This window comes from Mobula hypostoma, chromosome 3 (assembly GCF_963921235.1).
Source record: "Mobula hypostoma chromosome 3, sMobHyp1.1, whole genome shotgun sequence".
In the NCBI taxonomy this organism is placed as follows: domain Eukaryota; kingdom Metazoa; phylum Chordata; class Chondrichthyes; order Myliobatiformes; family Myliobatidae; genus Mobula; species Mobula hypostoma.
Window position 1 is genome coordinate 27,934,284 of NC_086099.1, and position 21,948 is coordinate 27,956,231.

At 42.5% G+C, this 21,948-nt stretch overlaps 1 protein-coding gene across 3 annotated transcripts in view; it reads left to right on the forward strand.

Moving 5' to 3' along the window:
- The window catches only part of pdzd2 (PDZ domain containing 2), a 493,753-nt gene that overhangs the window by 306,758 nt on the left and 165,047 nt on the right, over positions 1–21,948 (forward strand). For all 3 annotated transcript variants that reach the window (XM_063042802.1, XM_063042803.1, XM_063042804.1), the window contains one exon: positions 7,070–7,520. In XM_063042802.1, coding sequence (XP_062898872.1) covers positions 7,070–7,520 — 451 coding nt within the window. The remainder of the gene's footprint in view (positions 1–7,069; positions 7,521–21,948) is intronic.

Here is a 21,948-nt window from a genome sequence, read left to right on the forward strand (position 1 = left end):
GACTCCCTGCTCCAAAGCCATCAATTTGGTCATCCAAATCATTGACATATAATACGAAAAGAAGCAGTTCCAAAGTGCTCCCCCCCCCCTTTATTCCCAATCACTGATAGTGAGGTTGGGATGAGTGCAGAGAAAGTGGAGGGTAGTGCATTCAGAGTTCCAGAGAGAGTGGAGACCATCAGCCCCTTCCTCTCCTGTTTTTGCAGTTGGTTCCAGACCAGTCTCCACACTTGTGCCTTTTACCCTTCAGAGTTGAGTTCTCTATCATGCCTGCTTGCCTAGTGCTAAATTGGTAGTGATCTTCAAACATTGTGAGTTGCATTTTGAAATTCTTTTCCAAAATCCCTCTACTCTGCTGCTTCTTTGATCACTGAGCTTATCCCATTAGTTTTTCTTCACAGTATTCACGATTCAGTATCCTGCAAAAAAAGTTCTTGGGATATTTCATAGAGTCCTAGAGCACTGCAGCACAGAATCAGAATCAGGTTTATTATCACCCGCATGTGACGTGAAATTTGTTAGCAGCAGCAGTTCAATGCAATACATAATTTGGAAGAAAAAAATAATAAATAAATCTTATTCTGTATACTTTTATACAGAATAAGTATATTGAATAGATTAAAAATCATGCAAAAACAGAAATACTATAGATATATAAAAAAAGTGAGATAGTGTCCAAGGATTCATTGTTCATTTTGGAATCGGATGGTAGAGGGGAAGAAGCTGTTCCTGAATCACTGAGTGTGTGCCTTCAGGCTTCTGTACCTCCTACCTGATGGTAACAGTGAGGAAAAGGGCATGCCCTGGGTGCTGGAGGTCCTTAGTAATGGACACTGCCTTTCTGAGACACTGCTCCTTGAAGATGTCCTGGGTACTTTGCAGGCTTGTACCCAAGATGGAGCTGACTAAATTTACAACCCTCTGCAGCTTCTTTCGGTCCTGTGCAGAAGCCCTCCACCCATACCAGACAATGATGCAGCCTGTCAGAATGCTCTCCATAGTACATCTATAGAAGTTTTTGAGTGTATTTGTTGACATCTCTTCTAACTCCTAATGAAGTATAGCCACTGTCTTGCCTTCTTTATAACTGCTTTGATGTGTTGGGACCAGGTTAGATCCTCAGAGATCTTGACACCCAGGAACTTGAAACTGCTCACTCTCTCCGCTTCTGATCCCTCTACGAGGATTGATATGTGTTCCTTCGTCTTGCCCTTCCTGAAGTCCACAATCTGCTCCTTCGTCTTACTAACATTGAGTGCCAGGTTGTTGCTGCGGCACCACTCCACTAGTTGGCATATCTCACTCCTGTACACCCTCTCGTCACCATCTGAGTTTCAACCTCTGAGTGAAGAAGATTTCTCCCCCACCCCCCAGGTTGGGAACTGTATGGGAACTGTACCTCCATTAATCGCAGGACTCTGCAGAGAATGATGCGGAAAGCCCAGCGCATCTGTGGTTGTGAACTTCCCATGATTCAGGACATTTACAAGGACTGGTGTGTAAAAAGGGTCTGTAGGATCATTGGGGACCCAAGTCATCCCAACCACAATCTATTCCAGCTGCTACCATCCAGGAAGCGGTACCACAGCATAAAAGCCAGGACCAACAGGCTCTGGGCCAGCTTCTTCCACCAGGCCATCAGACTGATGAACGCATGCTGATTTGAGTGTACTCTATATTACATTGACTGTTCTATTTATTATAAATCATTATGATTACACATGGCACATTTAGATGAAGAAGTAACGTAAAGATTTTTACCCCTCATGTATGTGAAGGATTTAAGAAATAAAGTCAATTCAATTCAATTCAATTCCCCATAAATATTTTATCTTTCACCCTAAATCTCTGGTCTCTAGTTCTAGTCTTACCCAATTTCAGTGGGAAAAAGTCTGCTTGCATTAACCCTTTCTATACACCTCATAATTTTATATACCGATGTCAAATATTCCTTCATTCTCCTATGCTTCTGTGAATAAAGTTCTAACCTGTTCAGCCTCTCTCTATAACTCAGGCCCTCAAGCCCTGGCAACATTCTTGTATGCTGCAACATGGACTCCCCCCCCCCCACCCGCCCCCACTGCATTCCCATTACATTTTCCAAGTGCTAAAGTATTCAAGCTTTTATTGTTTTATAAAGAACTGTGCTTCCTTAAGGTTGCAAAAGTCAAGAGTGGTAGTGGGAATATATCTCCCACCACCTCTCAAAGGCTCCCAATGGCATGCTTCTAAAATAGCCTCTAACAACCAAGTCCAGCTCCTGGCTTTCATTTATGGCTTAGCACCTAAGCCCAGCGAAACAGAAAGGGTAAAGGCAGGTTACTGGTGCCTTAATACCAGTTGCTTTGGGATGTTGGGGCTCGTCAGCCGTGATGGCAGCTCATCTGTGCAGAGGGAAACTGTGATTTATTTATTTATTTGTTGAGATACAGCGCAGAATAGGCCTTTTCTGCCCTTTGAGCCACGCTGCCCAACAATTCCTCGATTTAACCCTAATCATGGGACAATTCACAACGTCCAATACCTACCTACCGGTACGTCTTTGGACTGTGGGAGGAAACCGAAGCACCTGGAGGAAACCCAGGTGGTCACGGGGAGAACGTACAAACTCCTTACAGGTAGCGGCAGGAATGGAACCCGTGTCGCCTGTACTGTAAAGTGTTGTGCTAACCACCACACTGCCTTAGCACGCCGCCCCATCCCAAACCTCTGCTGCCTTATGGCGATACCCAATCATGGGGAAGGCTTCAGGAGTAAACCCTGAGGAAAAATCCGGAGCTGGAGCACCTAAGGCATTCCTAGACTGAGGTCAACTCCTGCAACACTGCTGATGCCAAACTGTATCAGTCTTTGCCGTTCCTTTGGATTCATCAGCTACGTGGAGAGGGACAGACTACTACATGGGCATCATCTTGCTCTCCATATTGTGCTGGCCTGGCTTGCGTATCACAAAGACAACTGGGACACCGCGTCCACAGTCGACCCTGACCAATGGAGGGCCTCTAAAATATTGCACACATATCAATAGAAGCAATTACATTAAGTAGTGTCCAGCTAAGAATTAGCAACCCTGCAATCATTGTCCCTGGTAGCCAATTTCAGTTCTCTGCGTACATTTTGTGTTTATTTATGTACTTTTTCACATAGCTTCCATGAGAAAGAATTTTTATTCTGTATCTCAAATATTTGGTGGTGACTTGTTAATCTGCATCAGATTCCCAGCGATCTCCTTCCTTGTCTCTGAAAGCAGCCTGAGAACCAGTCCTCTTTAGTCTGATATTATAATATGGAAGATTTTCTGTGAATGGTTTGTTATTAAATGATGGGCAGTGGAACCTGCACTAGGTTAAAATCATGTAAGGTTCTTGCAAAGTGCTTCTTTTACAAATTAGTATTCTTGGTATGAAACTTTGACTGCAGGGAGTACACGTAGGGAATCGTTGTTGCCTGTGGCTATTTTTGGCTGAAGATCCTTTTTTTTTACATTCCTGGAACCATGAGATATCAGCAAGAGGATTAGTGACCTTAATTAATTTATAGTCATAAGCTGTTTATAGACCCCCCCCCCCCCTCGGTGGTACCTGTCTTTATTCTCAGAAGGACACTGAGAGCGGTAAGCTTGGTAGAATTCCTGAATAAAACATTTCATTTCATGAATGTATTGCCAAATCATGAAAGAGGAAGGATGAGATGAGCATCCAACCTTCCTCTAATTCAATCCAGTGAAATGAATTCCATTCCATATTCCAGATCCACATCATAGGAATTCTGACCTTATCTGGACTGCAATCAGCTGCAACAGATTATACAACAATGAAGACAGATCACTGTTGGAGTCAATTCTCTTGTCTTGATGTGCCAGAGATATGTTTGGTTCATTTTTGCTGCAGAGTAGATGGAGAAAACAGTTCTGAGTGCAGGAGTATAGGAATTAGACAGCATGGTAACAGTTTCTTTAGTCCTCTGAGTTCATTCTGGCTATTGTAATGAGAGAGTGGAGGGACGAGGGTTGTTTTCCCTAGAGTGGAGAATGCTGAGGGGTGACCTGTCTGAGGTGTACAATATCATGAGGGCATAAATGGGATAAATAATGAGAAAGTAAATGGTCTTTATTAATCCCAGTTTCTCACACTCAGACTTGTATGCTATTGGGCTTCAAGTGCTCATGTAGATACTTAAATATCACTACCTCCACCTCAGGCAGAGTCATAGTCATAGAACACTACAGCACAGAAACAGGCCCTTCAGCCCATCTAGTCCATGCTGAACTATTTATCTGCCTATACACACAAAATACTGGAGGAGCTCAGCAGGCCGGGCAGCATCTATAGAAAAGAGTATACAGTTGAATTTTTGAGCGGAGATCCTTCATCAGGATTCATTTTGTGTGTATTTCTTTGATTTCCAGCATCTGCAGATTTTCTCTTGTTTATTACTTGCCTACCCCCATCATTCTGCATATGGACCATAGCCCTCCATATCCCTTCCATCCATGTACTTATCCAAATTTCTCTTAAATTTTGAAATCAAATCCACATCCACCACTTTTGCTGGCAGCTCGTTCCACATTCTCACCACCCTCTGAGTGAAGAAATACCCCCCCCCCATGTTCCCCTTAAACATTTCGCCTTTCATCCTTAACCCATGACGTCTAGTTCTAGTCTCACCCAACCTCAGTGGAAAAAGCCTGCTTGCATTTACTCTATCTATACCTCTCATAATGTTGTGTGCTTCTATCAAATCTCTCTCCTCATTCTTTTACGTTCTAGGAAATAACACCCTAACCTATTCAACCGGAGTATTCCTTAATTCATCCACATTTATGTGAAAATATTCTACCTCAGTTCCCTATAGGTATTCTACCTCTTAAACCTATGCCCTCTGGTTAAAAACACTCAGCTAAGGGGAAAGCTTTCACATTACTTACCCCATCTATTCTCATAATATTGTACACCTCAGGCAGGTCATCCCTCAGCCTTCTTCAGTTAAGAAAAAGACAAGCTAGCCTCTCCAGTCTCTTATTGCAGCTAGAAAGCTCCATCCCAGGCAACAACCTGGGAGACAGACGTGAGAGTACGGAGGAACACCTGGAGAAACTTCTGAAATGCCCACTTCGCTGCCGCTGCTACTGTGTGGTAACCGGAATCTCCGGACCAGAAGTCCCCGGATCCTCAGCTGTGCTTGTTTCGGTGGCCGGGGCTAGGTCAAAGGCGCTTGGCAGAGGATGGCGCTCTGGAGGCTGTGTCGGAGGGGCTGATCGGAGGCTCAAAGTTTTCGGATGAACGGACTAGGTGTCGGCTGTGGTCGGCTACTTCCAAGGCATCGGCAGTTGTCGGTGCCTTGGAGGTTTATGGCAGGGAGTTTCCCCCTTTTGTCGCCTGCTATCAGGGACTCGGGAGTCGATCGGGACTTGAGACTTTTTTTTACCGTGCCATGGTCTGTTCTTTATCAAATTATGGTATTGTTTTGCACTGCTGTAACTATATGTTATAATTATGTGGTTCTGTGAGTGTTAGTCTTTGGTTTGTCCTGTTTTCTGTGATATCACTCTGGAAGAACATTGTATCATTTCTTAATGCATGTATGCATTTCTAAATGACAATAAAAGAGGACTGAGTGTTCTCATTATCTAATCTAACCTGATGAGTGAGAATAAACTAAAACTGCAGATGCTGGAAATCAGAGTAAAACTTGGACTTTTCTCGTTGGAGCAACAGAGGATGAGAGGTGACCTGGTAGAGGTGTATAAGATGATGAGAGGCATTGATCGTGTGGATAGTCAGAGGCTTTTTCCCAGTGCTGAAATCGCTAACATGAGAGGGCACAGTTTTAAGGTGCTTGGAAGTAGGTACAGAGGAAATGTCAGGGGTAAGTTTTTTACGCAGAGAGTGGTGAGTGCGTGGAATAGGCTGCCGGCGATAGTAGTGGAGGCAGATATAATAGGGATAGGTACATGGACTCCTAGATAGGTACACGGAGCTTGGAAAAATCGAGGGCTATGGGTAACACTAGGTAATTTCTAAAGTAAGTACATGTTCGGCATAGCATTGTGGGCTGAAGGGCCTGTATTGTACTGTAGGTTTTATATGTTTCTAAAAGCAGACAATACTTTACAAACACAAGAAATTCTGCAGATGCTGGAAATCCACAGCAATGTACACAAAATGCTGGAGGAATACAACAGGTCAGGCAGCATCTATGAAACTACACAAACAGTCGGAATTTCGGGCCAAGACCCGTCTTTGGGTCTTTAAATACTCAGCAGGTCTGGCAGTATATTCCTCTATTCCCTGTTTGTTCCTTGCATGTCTACAGGGCCTCTTAAACATGGCTATTGTGTTGCTTGAAGGTAACTGTTGTGGTATAAAAAGATAATTTGTTGCAGGTTTACTTAATATTTTTATGTCCTTATGAGACATCCACATGATATTTACAATATTTTGTTGGATGGAAGTATGGTTTCCTTGTGGCCATGTTCACTTATAATAATTTACTATTAGCAGTCAGTGAACTTAGCAGGAGGTGAGAATTATCCTTGAGCAATACCATATAGGTTCCTTTAAGTGCCAGAGATGGTTTAGAGGGAACTCCAATTCACGTATGCAATTATGTGGGTTACACAACTAAGCAATGTTCATCAGAGTGGTCATCGTCATTCCCTTAGCAATAGACATTGGTAGTTCTGTGTTAGAGTGGTTAACCTTGAAAGCAATACTATTATTCTTCATATTAGTTAGTAACTTAATTCAGTAATACTAAGATACTCTTAAGGTCTCAAAGTCATTCAGTTTTATGCTCAAAACAAATTCTATCTATTCCAGCAACACACACAAAATGCTGGAGGATATCAGCCGGAAACGTTGACTGTACTTTTTCCCATAGATGCCGCCTGACCTGCTGAGTTTGTGCATGTTGTGTTTGTTGCTTGGATTTCCAGTATCTGTAGATTTTCTCTTATTTCTATCTCTCCCAGTATGTTTGGAGCAGTTGGTTATTTTGGTTATACCAATTACCTGAGGCTTGAAGATCGAAATATTTATTTGATGGAGGCAATCTGCTTTTATTACAGTTACCTGGCTGACCAGTGCTGGAATGACGGATGTGTCTACCTGATCATGCTCCGTCGCATCAAACGCAAAGCTCCTCTTCCTCCTTCCCATGGCAGTAGCGTTGAATCCAGGACAGGCAGCAGTGCCTCGGATCCGAGCAGAAGTCCTCAACAAAATGGCAAACGGACTCGGAAGTTTGGTGTTGTCTCCCGTTCGTCCCTGAATAGGGACAGCCGGGAGAGTCATGACTCTGAGCAAGAAAATGGATATCACATGTCTCTGGAACGTGAGTGTTCAAAAGTGGAACCAGTGGACCCAAACTGCAGCTCCAAAGATGCTTGTACCACTGATGAGCAGGACACTGAAAAGCAGCTTGCTAACGAGACTTCTAGTCTATCAACAGTACAGCACAGAACAAGATTTTCAGAAACTGGGAAAAGAGACTCTAAACAGAGTGAGCACTATTCTCAGGTAAGATAGAGTTCCATGCTCTCTTTTTGGATTAAATTGTTTCCTTGAATGCCCTTTTAATTTTAGTAATTTTGTTTTTATTTCATAATTACATCATTGCATACACTAAATAATCAACAACTTAAACTCTTGGTGCAGATCTTCTGCTACTTCGACTTAACAATCGACACAACCTGCAAGTTAACTGTAAGGAAATCCTGCACTAGGACTGCCAAGTCCCTTTGCACCCCAAAATTTCTGAATTTTCTCCCCATTTAGAAAACAGTCTACACCTTAGTTCTTTTACAAAACTACAACCATACAGTTCCCTACACTGTATTCCATCTGTCACTTCTTTGCCCAATCTCCCAACCTCTCCTAGTCCTTCTGAATACTCTCTGCTTCTGCAACAATAGCTGTTGTTCTGTCTGTCTTGGGATCATTTGCAAGCTTGATCACTGTGCCATCAGTTGCTTGATCCAGATCAGTAATGTTTAAACTGAAAAGTTACAATCCCACATTGACCGCTGCAGAACTCTACTTATCACTGGCAGTCATAGAAACATAGAAAATAGGTGCAGGAGTAGGCCATTCGGCCCTTCGAGCCTGCACCGCCATTTATTATGATCATGGCTGATCATCCAACTCAGAACCCCACCCCAGCCTTCCCCCCATACCCCCTGACCCCCGTAGCCACAAGGGCCATATCTAACTCCCTCTTAAATATAGCCAATGAACTGGCCTCAACTGTTTCCTGTGGCAGAGAATTCCACAGATTCACCACTCTCTCTGTGAAGAAGTTTTTTCTAATCTCGGTCCTAAAAGGCTTCCCCTCTATCCTCAAACTGTGACCCCTCGTTCTGGACTTCCCCAACATCGGGAACAATCTTCCTGCATCTAGCCTGTCCAATCCCTTTAGGATCTTATACGTTTCAATCAGATCCCCCCTCAATCTTCTAAATTCCAACGAGTACAAGCCCAGTTCATCCAGTCTTTCTTCATATGAAAGTCCTGCCATCCCAGGAATCAATCTGGTGAACCTTCTTTGTACTCCCTCTATGGCAAGGATCCTGAAAAGGAGCCCTTTATTCCCATTCCTTGACTTCTGCCAGTCAGCCTGTCTTTGGTCCATATTAGTATCCAGCCTAGAACACCGTAGACCCTTATTTAGCAACCTTGTGTGTGGCACCTTGTCAAAGGCCTTCTGAAAATCCACCAAGTAAATAACATCCCCCAACTCTCCTTTCTCTAACCTGCTTGTTATTTCCTGAGCAAAATCTAACAGATTTGTCAGACAAGATCTCCTCTTAGCAAAACCACGCTTTCTTTGCATTGTTTTATCATATACTCCAAAACTTCAACACATTAAAATCTTATCAACCACCAAGTCAGGCTAACCAGCCTATATCTCCTTTCTTTTGCCTTCGTCTCAACATTCTCGATAAATCACACCGAGAAAAGGTTCAAAATATTACCTATCACTTAAAAGTCTTAAAGCATTCAGTGGAAAAAAGTAAAAGATTTAAACTTCCTTAAGAAATCAAGTATAAGTTTGTAATTGCCTTTCTCCTGGCAGCCAGTTTTCCCATTGAAGGTGCATGGTGTTTACACCACAGTGCCAGAAAATCAGAGCAACCCCTGAGGAGCCCAGCTGGGTAGCTCATAAGCCCCCTCTGAGCAGTAATTTGCAATACAACTTCTAATTGGGAATTGTACCGTTATGGACATAACCGCCTACAAAACCATTATGAATCTCAGTGGAAGATTTCACCCTTCATCTTCATCACTCAAGGTGCACACCTGTCCCTCTTCTACCAGTCACAGATGGCATATGGTGCCACATACTGTTCAATATATTGCTTTCTTGACGTGGTATACTGAAGCAAAGTGCCTTTGTAGTGAAAATTATTCATGTATTAGGTGTGAAACTTTAACTTATTTCAAATACTTTGAATAGTTGTTGATTTCTTCAGTAGATTCAATTTTAAATCTCTTTCTTCATAACTGTAGTTCTGTTTAGTCATTGGAGTGATCCACTCAGTGACCACTCGATTAGGTACCTCCTGTATCTAATAAAGTGGCCACTAAGTGCATAGTCATGGTCTTCTGCTGCTGTAGCCCGTCCACTTCAAGGTTCGATATGTTGTGTGCTCCTAGTTGCTCTTCTGCATGCCATTGTTGTAACGTGTGGTTATTTGAGTTTCTTTTGCCTTCTTGTCAGATTGAACCAGGCTGGCAATTCACCTCTCATTAACAATGCACTTTCACCCACAGAACTAGAGCTCACTTGATGTTTTTTATGGTTTTCTTTTTGCATCATTCTCTTTGAAGTCTAGAGACTGTTCTGCGTGAAAATCTTAGATTAGCAGTTTCTGAGGTACTCAAACCGCCCGCCTGGCACCAACAATCATTCCGTGGTCAGTCACTAAGGTCACACTTCTTTCCAATTCTGTTGTTTAGTCTGAACAACAACTGAGCCTCTTGACCATGTCTGCATGCTTCTATGCATTAAGTTGCCTCCACATGATTGGCTGATTAGATATTTGCATTATTGAGCAGGTATACAGGTGAAACCTAACAAAGTGGTCACGGAGAATATCATGCTGAAGAAAGAACTCTACCTCTTCGGATGTTTTTTGATGTTCTCCATCCTGTATTCATATTCTGAACACATTCTGTTTCCATAATCTGTATTCCTGCATTATTCATTGAAATCAATGGGACTTCAGACCCTGAGATCATTGATGCAAATGATGCATTTCACTGTATGTTTTGATATACGTGTGACAAATAGTGCTCATCTTTTGTTTATCTGTTTGGAATTCCTCGCGTTTCTAAGGAAAGATAACAAAACAGGAGTGTAACTGACTTTGCACCAGAAATTCTTTTCTCCTGCCCCCTACTGGAACTTCTGCTGGGCTTGCTGCATGTTGGATACTTGGTACTGAGTGAAGCTTGAATCAAACCCAAGTTTTCGCACTCCAAGGCACTGATTACATATTGTCCTAACAGCATAGCACCTGCAAATGAAATTCTTGCTGCATTTTGTAGAGTGTAATCTTTAAAATTAGGTCTAAGTGATAAGTAGTAATTGAAGGTAGACTAAGACACAAAAACACAGAGTACGATTTGTTCAATCCAGTGAAATATTAAGCCCAGAGGATATATAACCATCCAAGAATATGTTTTGTTGCTGTATCAAGGAGACAAGGTGACATTTTGTACGTCCAGAATTATTTATTTTAGTATATTTATTCCATTAATGATATGTTACTACACTGGTGTTTTAAATACAAAGGGGAAGGGACCTCCTGTCATAATGGATCTCTATGGAAGTAATCTCTTTGCTGTAACTGATAACATGATTTATTCTTTGTAGGAGACTTCGGAGCAACTCATGCATGTTTTTTTTTGCAGTTGATGACTGATGGCATGCACTATGCCCAATATTGGGTGCTAATTCTTTACTGAGATAAACAGCTGCTAATTCTCTTTATGTTCCTCTTGATCTGTTGTCTCAAAATGGCCTAGCTTAACAAGTGTTTTTTTTAATTCTCCTGCAGCTCCAATATTTTTATAAATATGAAAGGTAAGTTATTGGAGAAAATCAAAACCAAATAGATATTTTAACTCCCTCTTTATTTAGTCATTGGGTATTTTAATTCCCTAGTTCCTGGGAATTCCCAGATATTACCAAGGGTGCAAATATACTGGAAAAGTTGGACGTCTAAACGTCATTTGTTCTCAACTAGAACATGGAACAGCATAGAACATAGAATAGTACAGCACATTACAGGCCCTTCAGCCCACAATGTTGTGCCGACCCTCAAACCCTGGCTCCCATATAACCCCCCACCTTAAATTCCTCCATATACCTGTCTAGTAGTCTCTTAAACTTCACTAGTGTATCTGCCTCCACCACTGACTCAGGCAGTGCATTCCACGCACCAACCACTCTCTGAGTAAAAAACCTTCCTCTAATATCCCCCTTGAACTTCTCACCCCCTACCTTAAAGCCATGTCCTCTTGTATTGAGCAGTGGTGCCCTGGAGAAGAGACACTGGCTATCCACTCTATCTATTCCTCTTATTATCTTGTACATCTCTATCATGTCTCCTCTCATCTTCCTCCTCTCCAAAGAGTAAGGCCCTAGCTCCCTTAATCTCTGATCATAATGCATACTCTCTAAACCAGGCAGCGTCCTGGTAAATCTCCTCTGTACCCTTTCCAATGCTTCCACGTCCTTCCTATAGTGAGGCAACCAGAACTGGACACAGTACTCCAAGTGTGGCCTAACCAGAGTTTTATAGAGCTGCATCATTACATCGCGACTCTTAAACTCTATCCCTCGACTTATGAAAGCTAACACCCCATAAGCTTTCTTAACTACCCTACCTACCTGTGAGGCAACTTTCAGGGATCTGTGGACATGTACCCCCAGATCCCTCTGCTCCTCCACACTACCAAGTGTGCATTGCACAGGAACAGGCACTTCGGCCCACAACATTGTGACAACCTAATTAGAAATTAAATGGCCAACTAATCACTTCCGCCTACACAATCTCCATATCCTTCCATTTTGCTCACATTCATATGCCTGTCTAAACATCTCTTCGAACTCTGTAATGCATCTGCCTCCATCACTACCCCAGGCAGCACATTTCAGGCATCCATCACTCTCTGTGTAAAAAAAAAACACTTGCCCCTCACATCTCCTTTGAACTTAGCCCTGGCACCTTAAACGCCCTCTGGTATTGCAGTATATTCTGAAGTATTTAATTGACAGATATTTGTCATCTAAAGCATAGCATTAATGGAAGTAGTGTCTTGTCTTTTTAGTTCAAAAATAATAGTAATGTGATTTAAGCCCCAGTAACACACATCTGTTTCCCACTGTTTACCAAAATCAGCTGTGGTCAATGTGTACTATATTAGCACATTAGAAGTACTTGGCATTTGCTACTGGATGTAAGCTGATTAATCTTTAGTGGATTAAATGCATTCCCTTCAAATTCCAAACCATTTTGATTACATTTCTGTGTCATCAGTATTTGATTATAATCTATGTGTACTACTGTACTCCTTTTGTACATTTAGATTTTGCCACACAGGCTCATCTCACATAGCTTCTTATGGCCGACATAGAGAGGAAATGGTTTTGGCACCTGATTAAATTCCAGTTGATCCTCCTGCCAAGAAGTGAAAAGCCAATGTACTTACCCATCTTGCTATTCCACTTTCTTGGGTTTTGTGCTTGTGCCCTCTGGGAGGACTAAAACAAAGTTTCATCTGTTCTCTGAGAATATTAGTTGCCATGAGCCATCTCAAATGGCAGTGTGTCATCTGAAGGAAAATAGAAAATGCCTCAGGTGCTCAAGAGGTCAACCAGCAGCTTGAGAGAAACAAATAGAGTGGATCTTTTAGGCCAATGATCTTTCGTCAGAATCATTTTGATTGATTTGCAGTTTTTGATATCTTTGCAAAGGATTATTTGAATATTAACTAGTTTTTCTTAGGAATTTTCTGAAAAAAGGTAGAATTAAGAGAAATGCTAAGCATTTTATTACCATAAATGTACATTTTTATTAGCTTAGTTTTACAGTGTTGAAGTTTAAAATGTTTTGTCTAACCAGGCATATCATATGACTAAGACTGCTAGCAAAAACCAGTACACAAGCAAAAAGTAACCCTTTAAGACCATAAGTCATAGGAGAAAGAATTAGCTTATTAAGCCCATCGAGTCTGTCATTCATCATGGCTGATTTATGATCCCTTTTAATCCCATTCTCCTGCCTACCCTCATAACCTTTAACACCCTTACCAATCAAGAACTTATCAACCTTCACTTTAAATACGGTGGCATGCAAAAGTTTGGGCACCCCTGGTGAAAATTTCCGTTACTGTGAATAGCTAAGCGAGTAAAAGATGACCTGATTCCCAAAAGGCATAACGTTAAAGATGACATATTTCTTTGCTATTTTAAGCAAGATTACTTTTTTATTTCCATCTTTTACAGTTTCAAAATAACAAAAAAGGAAAAGGGCCTGAAGCAAAAGTTTGGGCACCCTGCATGGCAGTACTTAGCAATACCCCCTTTGGCAAGTATCACAGCTTGTAATCGCTTTCTGTAGCCAGCTAAGAGTCTTTCAATTCTTGTTTGGGGGATTTTCGCCCATTCTTCTTTGCAAAAGGCTTCTAGTTCTGTGAGATTCTTGGGCCGTCTTGCATGCACTGCTCTTTTGAGGTCTATCCACAGATTTTCGAAGAGGTTTAGGTCGGGGGACTGTGAGGGCCATGGCAAAACCTTCAGCTTGCACCTCTTGAGGTAGTCCATTGTGGATTTTGAGGTGTGTTTAGGATCATTATCCTGTTGTAGAAGCCATCCTCTTTTCATCTTCAGCTTTTTTACAGACAGTGTGATGTTTGCTTCCAGAAGTTGCTGGTATTTAATTGAATTCATTCTTCCTTCTTCCAGTAAAATGTTCCCCATGCCGCTGACTGCAACACAAACCCAAAGCATGATCAATCCACCCCCGTGCTTAACAGTTGGAGAGGGATTCTTTTCATGAAATTCTGCACCCTTTTTTCTCCAAACATACCTTTGCTCATTGCAGCCAAAAAGTTCTATTTTAACTTCATCAGTCCACAGGACTTGTTTCCAAAAGGCATCAGGCTTGTTTAGATGTTTCTTTGCCAACTTCTGACGCTGAATTTTGTAGTGAGGATGCAAGAAAGGTTTTCTTCTGATGACTCTTCCATGAAGGTCATATTTGTGCAGGTGTCGCTGCACAGTAGAACAGTGCACCACCACTCCAGAGTCTGCTAAATCTTCTTGAAGGTCTCTTGCAGTCAAACGGGGGTTTTGATTTGCCTCTCTAGCAATCCCATGAGCACTTCTCTCAGAAAGTTTTCTTGGTCTTTCAGCCCTCAACTTGACCTCCACCATTCCTGCTAACTGCCATTTCTTAATTACATTATGAACTGAGGAAACGGCTACCTGAAAACGCTTTGCTATCTTCTTATAGCTTTCTCCTGTTTTGTGGGCATCACTTACTTTAATTTTCAGAGTGCTGGGCAGCTGCTTAGAGGAGCCCATGGCTGCTGATTTTTGGGACAAGGTTTGAGGAGTCAGGGTATTTATAAAACTTTGATATTTGCATGACCTGGCCTTTCCTAATGATGGCTGTGAACAAGTCATAGCCCTAACAAGCTAATTAAGGTCTGAGACCTTGGTAAAAGTTATCTGAGAGCTCAAATCACTTGGGGTCGCCAAACTTTTGCATGGTTCTCCTTTCCTTTTTTTCCACTGTAAAATTGTACAAAACAAAAATAATATACTAATCTTGCTTAAAATGCTGAAAAGAATGTTTCATCTTTAACTTTATGACTTTTGGAGATCAGTTCATCTTTTACTCACTTAGCTATTCACAGTAACAGAAATTTTGACCAGGGGTGTCCAAACTTTTGCATGCCACTGTATACCCAATGAGTTGGCCTGCACAGCTGTCTGTGGTAATGAATTTCACAAATGCACCACCCTCTGACTAAATTCCTGCTCATCTCTGTTCTAAAGGGGGACTTCCTTCTATTCTGAGGCTGTGCCCTCTGTTCCTAGACTCCCCCACTATAGGAAACATCCTCTCCACATTCACTGTATCTTCTTTCTCTGATTTCAGAAATTGAGAGAATAGTCTATTCTGATACCAAATTGTGCACATTAATACAAATAACTTTGTCAATTTAATTTTATAAACACTTTGGCTGTTGAGCTGCCCCAACTCTTCTAAAGTAATGTCAGCATGGCACGGGTAGAAGTAGAGCAATCACTGGAGTTGAGTATGATGTTCTCCTAAGGCAGGAGTTCCCAGCCTGGGGGTCCATGGATCTCTCGGTTGATGATAAGGCTCCACAGCATAATAAAGTTTGGGAATCTCCATCCTAAGGGGTTGTCTATTGGTGGGTCTTCAGGTACCCCCTTCACCATGTGATGATTGCCATGGGACTTGGAGTGGATCTGGGTGGATTCCATTAATGGAGAATGCCTTTTTGTGACGTTGTTTAACATGAGGAGGCTGATGCATGGGCAGTCACCAAATGGTTCTTGATAGATTAGGGTTGGGGTCTCGTAGCATGGAATGCAAGACGGCTGGGGACTCCTCATAGCTGCAGCCTTTCTCTATCTTCACTGCCATTGAAATATCATCATTTTCCACCAGCTCTACCATTGAAGTCTTGGTTGGATCGTTCAGCTTTTTATCTGGATCTTCCCCCTTGACTTACTGCCAAGGATGATCCTACCAGGAGCTGAGCTCCAGAGAGCTAAACTCCAGATGGCATCGCTCTTGGGGTCTCCAGAGCTCACAAGCCTCTCCACCATGACAAGGTGACGATCCTCAGAGGAGACTGGTGGTATCTTCAGAAAACAACTTAAGTTTGGTGAAATCAATTGTTCCCAGTAGTTCTGAGATTCTCCAACCAGAAGGCCTTCTGGAATTTCATATCACTTGTATACACTCAGTGGACACTTCATTAGGGACCTCCTGCTCCTAATAACATGTCCATGGAGTATATGTTCATGGTTTCTGCCCTTGTAGCCCATTCACTTCCAAGTTTGACATGTTGTGTGTTCAGAGATGCTCTCCTGCTCACCACTGTTGTAACGCGTGGTTACTTGAGTTACTGTCAGCTTGAACCTGTCTGGCCATTCTCCACTGACCTCTCTCATTGACAAGGCATTTTTGCCCACAGAGCTGCCACTTGCTGGATGTCATTTGTTTTCCTTACACCATTCTCTGTAAACTCTAGAGACCAGTGGGCACGAAAATCCCAGGAGATCAGCAGTTTCTGAGATACTCAATCCATCCCATCTGACACCAACAATCGTTCCATGTTCAAAGTCACATAGATCACACTTTCTTCCCAAATCTGATATTTGAACTGAACCTCTTGACCACATCTGCATGCTTTTGTGCATTGAGTTGTTGCCACAAGATTGGCTGATTAGATATTTGTATTAATGAGCAGGTGTGCAGGTAGGTGTACCTAATAAAATGGCCACTGAATGTAACTCTCACATGCAAGGTCCGCCTGGACTTCTGATTCGTTACTAACAGTAAAGAATGTATATTTGCACCAATAAAATCTGTGGTGTTTCTCTTGGTTCTATATTATCTTATTAAAGCATCTGAAAAAATCTTCAGAAAATCTTTTTATTTTCTCAACAAGAATATATCAGATTTTATTCCATATGTTAAGTCCTTCATAGTGCCAAAAATCTTTCAGAGTTTGGTCATCTCTCAGCTGCAGTCTTTTCAAATAAGACCCCAGTTAAGCTGTTGAAAGAAGTACGCCTTTTAAAAAAATAGCAAGCTGCCTCTTTGCGAAATTAATTATGGTGAAAATACGTGACAGGAGAAATTTAATCACACTTGAAGTGGAATTGCAGAGATCTCTTTTCAGTATCTGCAGTATTATAATTCTGTTAGCTTTAAATTTGATAAAGTTCATGTTACAATAAAATCGATGATAATGTTATTTTTGCTTCACATTAAGCATTAAACACTACAAATAATTTGAGGAGATTCAGTTTCAGTATCTGGCAAAATAATGTTTGCTTTATGCTTTGATCTAATTGTTGGGCATTACAGATGGCATTATGTTGGATCCTTTCTGTTGATACAATTAGCTTCATGGAATAATTTGAATCTTTCAAAGCCATGAAAATTTGGTTCCATTATATTCCTGATTGTTTCTACCTGTCCACAATTGATTTCTTCTTATTTGCAGTTAGTGACTGCCTGGTACTTAGCTGAGGGCTGAGGCCAATGAAGTTACTCTCCAAACTGTGAAGCAGCACATCAGAATACTGAAACATATGGGGAACCCATTGTTAACAGCAAATCTGCTGGTATTTTCTGTAAGCCAGACTTCTGCCTCCACCGTGCACCTCATGCCAACTGTCATAAGCACAAAGAGGTCCGAAACAACTTCTTGGAGTCAACTCTTCATCATTGGCGTTGTTGATTTTGTAAACAATGGTCCAATTTTCAGCCCATTTTATAGTTACCTGGGAATGATAAAAAAAAAGTAGCATAGCAGTTAGTGTAATGCTATTACAGTACCAGAGACCTAGGTTTCATTCCACTGAACTCTGCGAGGAGCTTGCACAGTCTCCTGGGAATGCGTGGGTTTCCACTGGATGCTTTGGTTTCTTCCCACATTCCCTAGAGCTAGGGTTAGTACAGAAAGGGCTAGTATGACGGGCCATGATTGGAGTAAAGAATAGGGGGGATGTCAGGGATAAGATTTTTACAGAGCGAGAGAGAGAGAGAGAGATGGGTGTGTGGAATGCTCTACCAAGGGTCGTGATGGAGGCAGATACATTAGGGACATTTAACAAACTCTTAGATAGGCACATGAATGATAGAAGAATAGAGGGTTTTGTAGGAGGGATGTCAGAGTAAGTTACAAACATGGTGGGCTGAAGGATTATACTATGCTGTAATGTTCTGTGTTTGTTGGTTAATTGGTTACATGAGGTGTAATTGGGTTATACAGGCTTGTTGGACTGGAAGAGCCTGTTACTATGCTGTACCTCTAAACTTCAAAATATCTGTATTTTTGTTCCCTATCTCGAACACTCTCTCAATGTGTGTGTGAGGGGGAACTAAGCATTTGCTCTTTTCATCGAGGATCCGCCAGAGTCTGTCAGGTGCCTTGATGAAACCTTAAGAAAATACACAGCCAACAAATTTAACCCATTCTTCTGTGGTCAATAGGCTTTTGGCTGCTGCATTGAATTATATATAAATATTAGTAATTCAGCTGTCCCATCTTGTTAATTGGTAGGGAGTTTGAATGGTTGTGATCAGTACAAATGATGATTAATGGACTTGTGTAATCTGGTATGTGTATGGTCAACCATCGATGTTGTATCCTAGCTATCTATGTTGTTGGTGCAGCGCTGTCTGTGGCTGGCGAGACCAATGCGAGTGCGGCGGTCTTTGTCGCAAAGATCACACCTATAAATAGTCTCAGCTCTACTGGAGATCCAGCGTTTCTTTCTATGGGCCACTTTGTCTTCTGCTGCCTTCAGGAATTTTTCCTTGCCTAACTTAAGACATTGTTTCAGGGTGCTTCTCCACCTGGTGTATTCGGCTGCAAGCTCCTCCCAGAGCTCAGTGTTGATGTCCAGTGCCTTCATGTCCTGCTGGCTGTCGTCCTCTTAGTGCAGTTGCAGGCAGCAATTGGTTCTCTTGCCCAAGGCCGGCTCACCGTAGAGGATGTCTTTTGGGATGTGGCGGACATGACCCAGTCAGTGCAGCCCACACAGCTTAAGCAGAATGCACATGCCAGGGAAGCCGGCATGAGAGAGAACCTCAGCAATGGGTACTCTGCCAGTCCAGGAGATGCCCAAGGTGTAGGAAGGCAGCTTAGATGGAAGGTGTTGAGCCTTCTGTCCTGCTTAACATATATTGTCCATATCTTGCTGCCTTCAGCAGTGTTCTGGTGAGACAAGTGTTGTTTGACTGAGAGTCCGGAGTTCTCCCAGACTCGTCTGGTGAGGAAGGCCAAAGTTGTTGCAGCCTTCCTGATGTGCTTGACCATCTCTGTATCCAAGGAGAGGTTGTCACTAACGATGGATCCCAGGTATGTGGACTGATGAACAACAGCCAGTTTGTAGTTATCAATGGTAATGACTGGCAGTACCTCCATGTACCATGACATTTGTCTTTTTCAGGCTGATAGTTGGACAAAAAGGAGGGAGGAGAAGATGGCTGCGCGACGCAGTGCGCGCGACCATTCCGAATGAATATCGTATTTTGTAACTAGGGGCTGTGCACAATCCGGATTTGATGGAGACAGCCGTGAGAAGTGCAGAGGACCATCTAGAGTAACTTCTGAAATGCCTGCTTCGCTGCCACTGCTACTGTGCGATCGAGAATCTCCAGAGGGAAGGCTCCAAATCCTCGGCTTTGCGTATCGCCTGTTGCCAGGTCCGGGGTCAAAGCGCTCGGCAGAGATGGTGCTCGGTGCTCGGTGTCGAAGAGGTGGGTCAGAGGCTCGGAGTTTTTCGGATGGACTCGGAGTTGGACTGTGGTCGGATGCTCCCAGGATGCTGCATCGGCAAGTTGGTGGCGCTGGAGGTGTACCGTCTGCGTGAGATGATGGGACTTTCGAGAGACTTTGAGACTTTTACTGTGCCATGGTCTGTTCTTATCAAATTACGGTATGGCTTTGCACTGTTGTAACTATATGTTATAATTATATGGTTTTTGTTAGTTTTTAAGTCAGTTTGTCATGTGTTTTCCTGATATCATTCTGGAAAAACACTTTATCATTTCTTAATGCATGCATTACTAAATGACAATAAAAGGGGACTGCGTGTCCTCATAATCATAATCATAAAATCATCAACAAGTACCATGTCTCTCTGATCATAGCTTTGCACCCTTCGGTTTTAGCTCTTAAGCAGTCAGTTTAAAAAAAAACTGATCTAGTGTACATTGCCAAACACATGCGTCAGGAGATCCCGAAGAGCGTTGGGGCGAGAACACAGTCTGCTTAATGCTGCTGCTTATGTAAAAGGGCCCTGAAGAGCTGCCATTGTACTGCACAGACCCTTCGTGTTGTTGTGGAAGGATTTGATCATGCTCTGCAGTCTACCTTAGAGAGGATCTGAACCAGCCCGTCTCTGCTGGCCAAGTCAAGTGCCTTGGTAAGACCAATAAACACAATGTTGAGGGGCTTCTTTTGTTTTCTGCACTTCTCCTGGAGTTGGCAAAGGGAGGAAGCCTTTCTCTTTCTCCAATTCTGGAAATAAAGCATGGAAATGTATGCAGGTCTATACAAATCAACTACATTTTCTCTCACACAGGAAACTTCTGTCAGGTGCAGATTTGACCCATCTTCTCTTTCACCTGCAATCAGGGTAAATCATTTCTAGTTCAGTTCAGAGGGGAACTCAGTGTGGATCTGCAGAATCTACCACATGGGGGTAGGAAATGGTGGGATAGGTGAGTGAATAGTGTAGAAGCTAGTGAGCTCGCTCTGCCAGACTTTCGTGTGCTGCGATCCTTTAACGATCTTCTCAATGCCATCCCAAGTGCTTCTTCAATATTTTGAGTGTTTATGAGTCAGTAAATCCTAAGTGTAACTAGAAACGTTATGCTTTCTGAAAGAGGCTTTGAAAACATCTTTGAATCTTTCCCTCTGTGCAGCTGGTAATTTCACGCCATGACAGATCTTGGTACAGAGTTTTGGGAGCTTGCTATTGGGTATGATAACAATATAGCCTGCTCATCAAAGTCAAATCAGTGCAATTAGAGCCATAGCATCATAGAGTCAGAGATAGAAATTCATAGAGTAATGCAGCATGAAGCCAGGCCCCTCATCCATGCCAACAGTGATACCTATCTACACTGGACCCTCTATTCCTTTCCTATCCATCAAAGTGTCTAAATGCTTTTTAACTACTGTGGTTGTACCCACTTCCACCATCTCCTCTGGCAGGTTTTTTTTCATATGCCCATGACCCTCTGGGAGGAAAACCTGCCCTTCAGATTGCCTTTAAATCTTCCCCTTCTCACCTTAAGCCTACGTCTTCCAGTTTTAGGTACTATAAGACCATAAGTCTTCTTTACCCTTGGATAAATTACGTGACTATCTACACTATCTATATCTTATAATAAGGTCACACAAAGCCTCTCAAGCTTCAGTGAGGACAATCTGTGCCTAATAATTTTCTCCCTGTAAGTAAAGCCCCCGTTCTGAGTAAGGTCTTGGTGATCCTCCCTGCGCTCCACATAGTGCTACTGCATCCTTTCTACAGTGTGATGAGCAACATTCCACACAGTATTCCAAGTATGGCTCAACTAATGTCTTGTACAACTCCAACATGATGTCCTAACTCTCAAGCAAGTCAAATGTCTTCTTCACTACCCTAATTACTTTTTTTTTGTCATTTTCAGAGAGCTATGAGCTTGCATCCCAAATTCCCTCTGTGCATCAATAACTCTAAGGTGTCTGCGCTTACTGTGTACATCTGGCAAATATTAGATGACTCAAAGTGATACCCTCACATTTGTCTGCATTAAATTCCATCTGCTTAAGTTCCTAGCTGATTGATGACCCTCTCTGTTTTTGAACAAACTTCCTCACTGTCTACAACTCCACCAATTCATGCTGTCAACAAACTTACTTAACCAGGAAAGACTGGGTGACAACTGCGAAAAGAGTGGTGACGACTGGAGAGTTAGTGACAGCCCAGAGAGACGGCAACCAGGGCAGAACGGGCTGGTAACCCAATCTGTGTCCTCTGAGAGGAGGACCCCCACAAAAGCTACAATGAATCTGAGGGAAAGATACCCCCAGGGGTGCCCGAGAAGGGGGGAGGATGAGCACCCCAGTCAGATGGACACAACAACATCAGACCCAGGCAATGAACAAA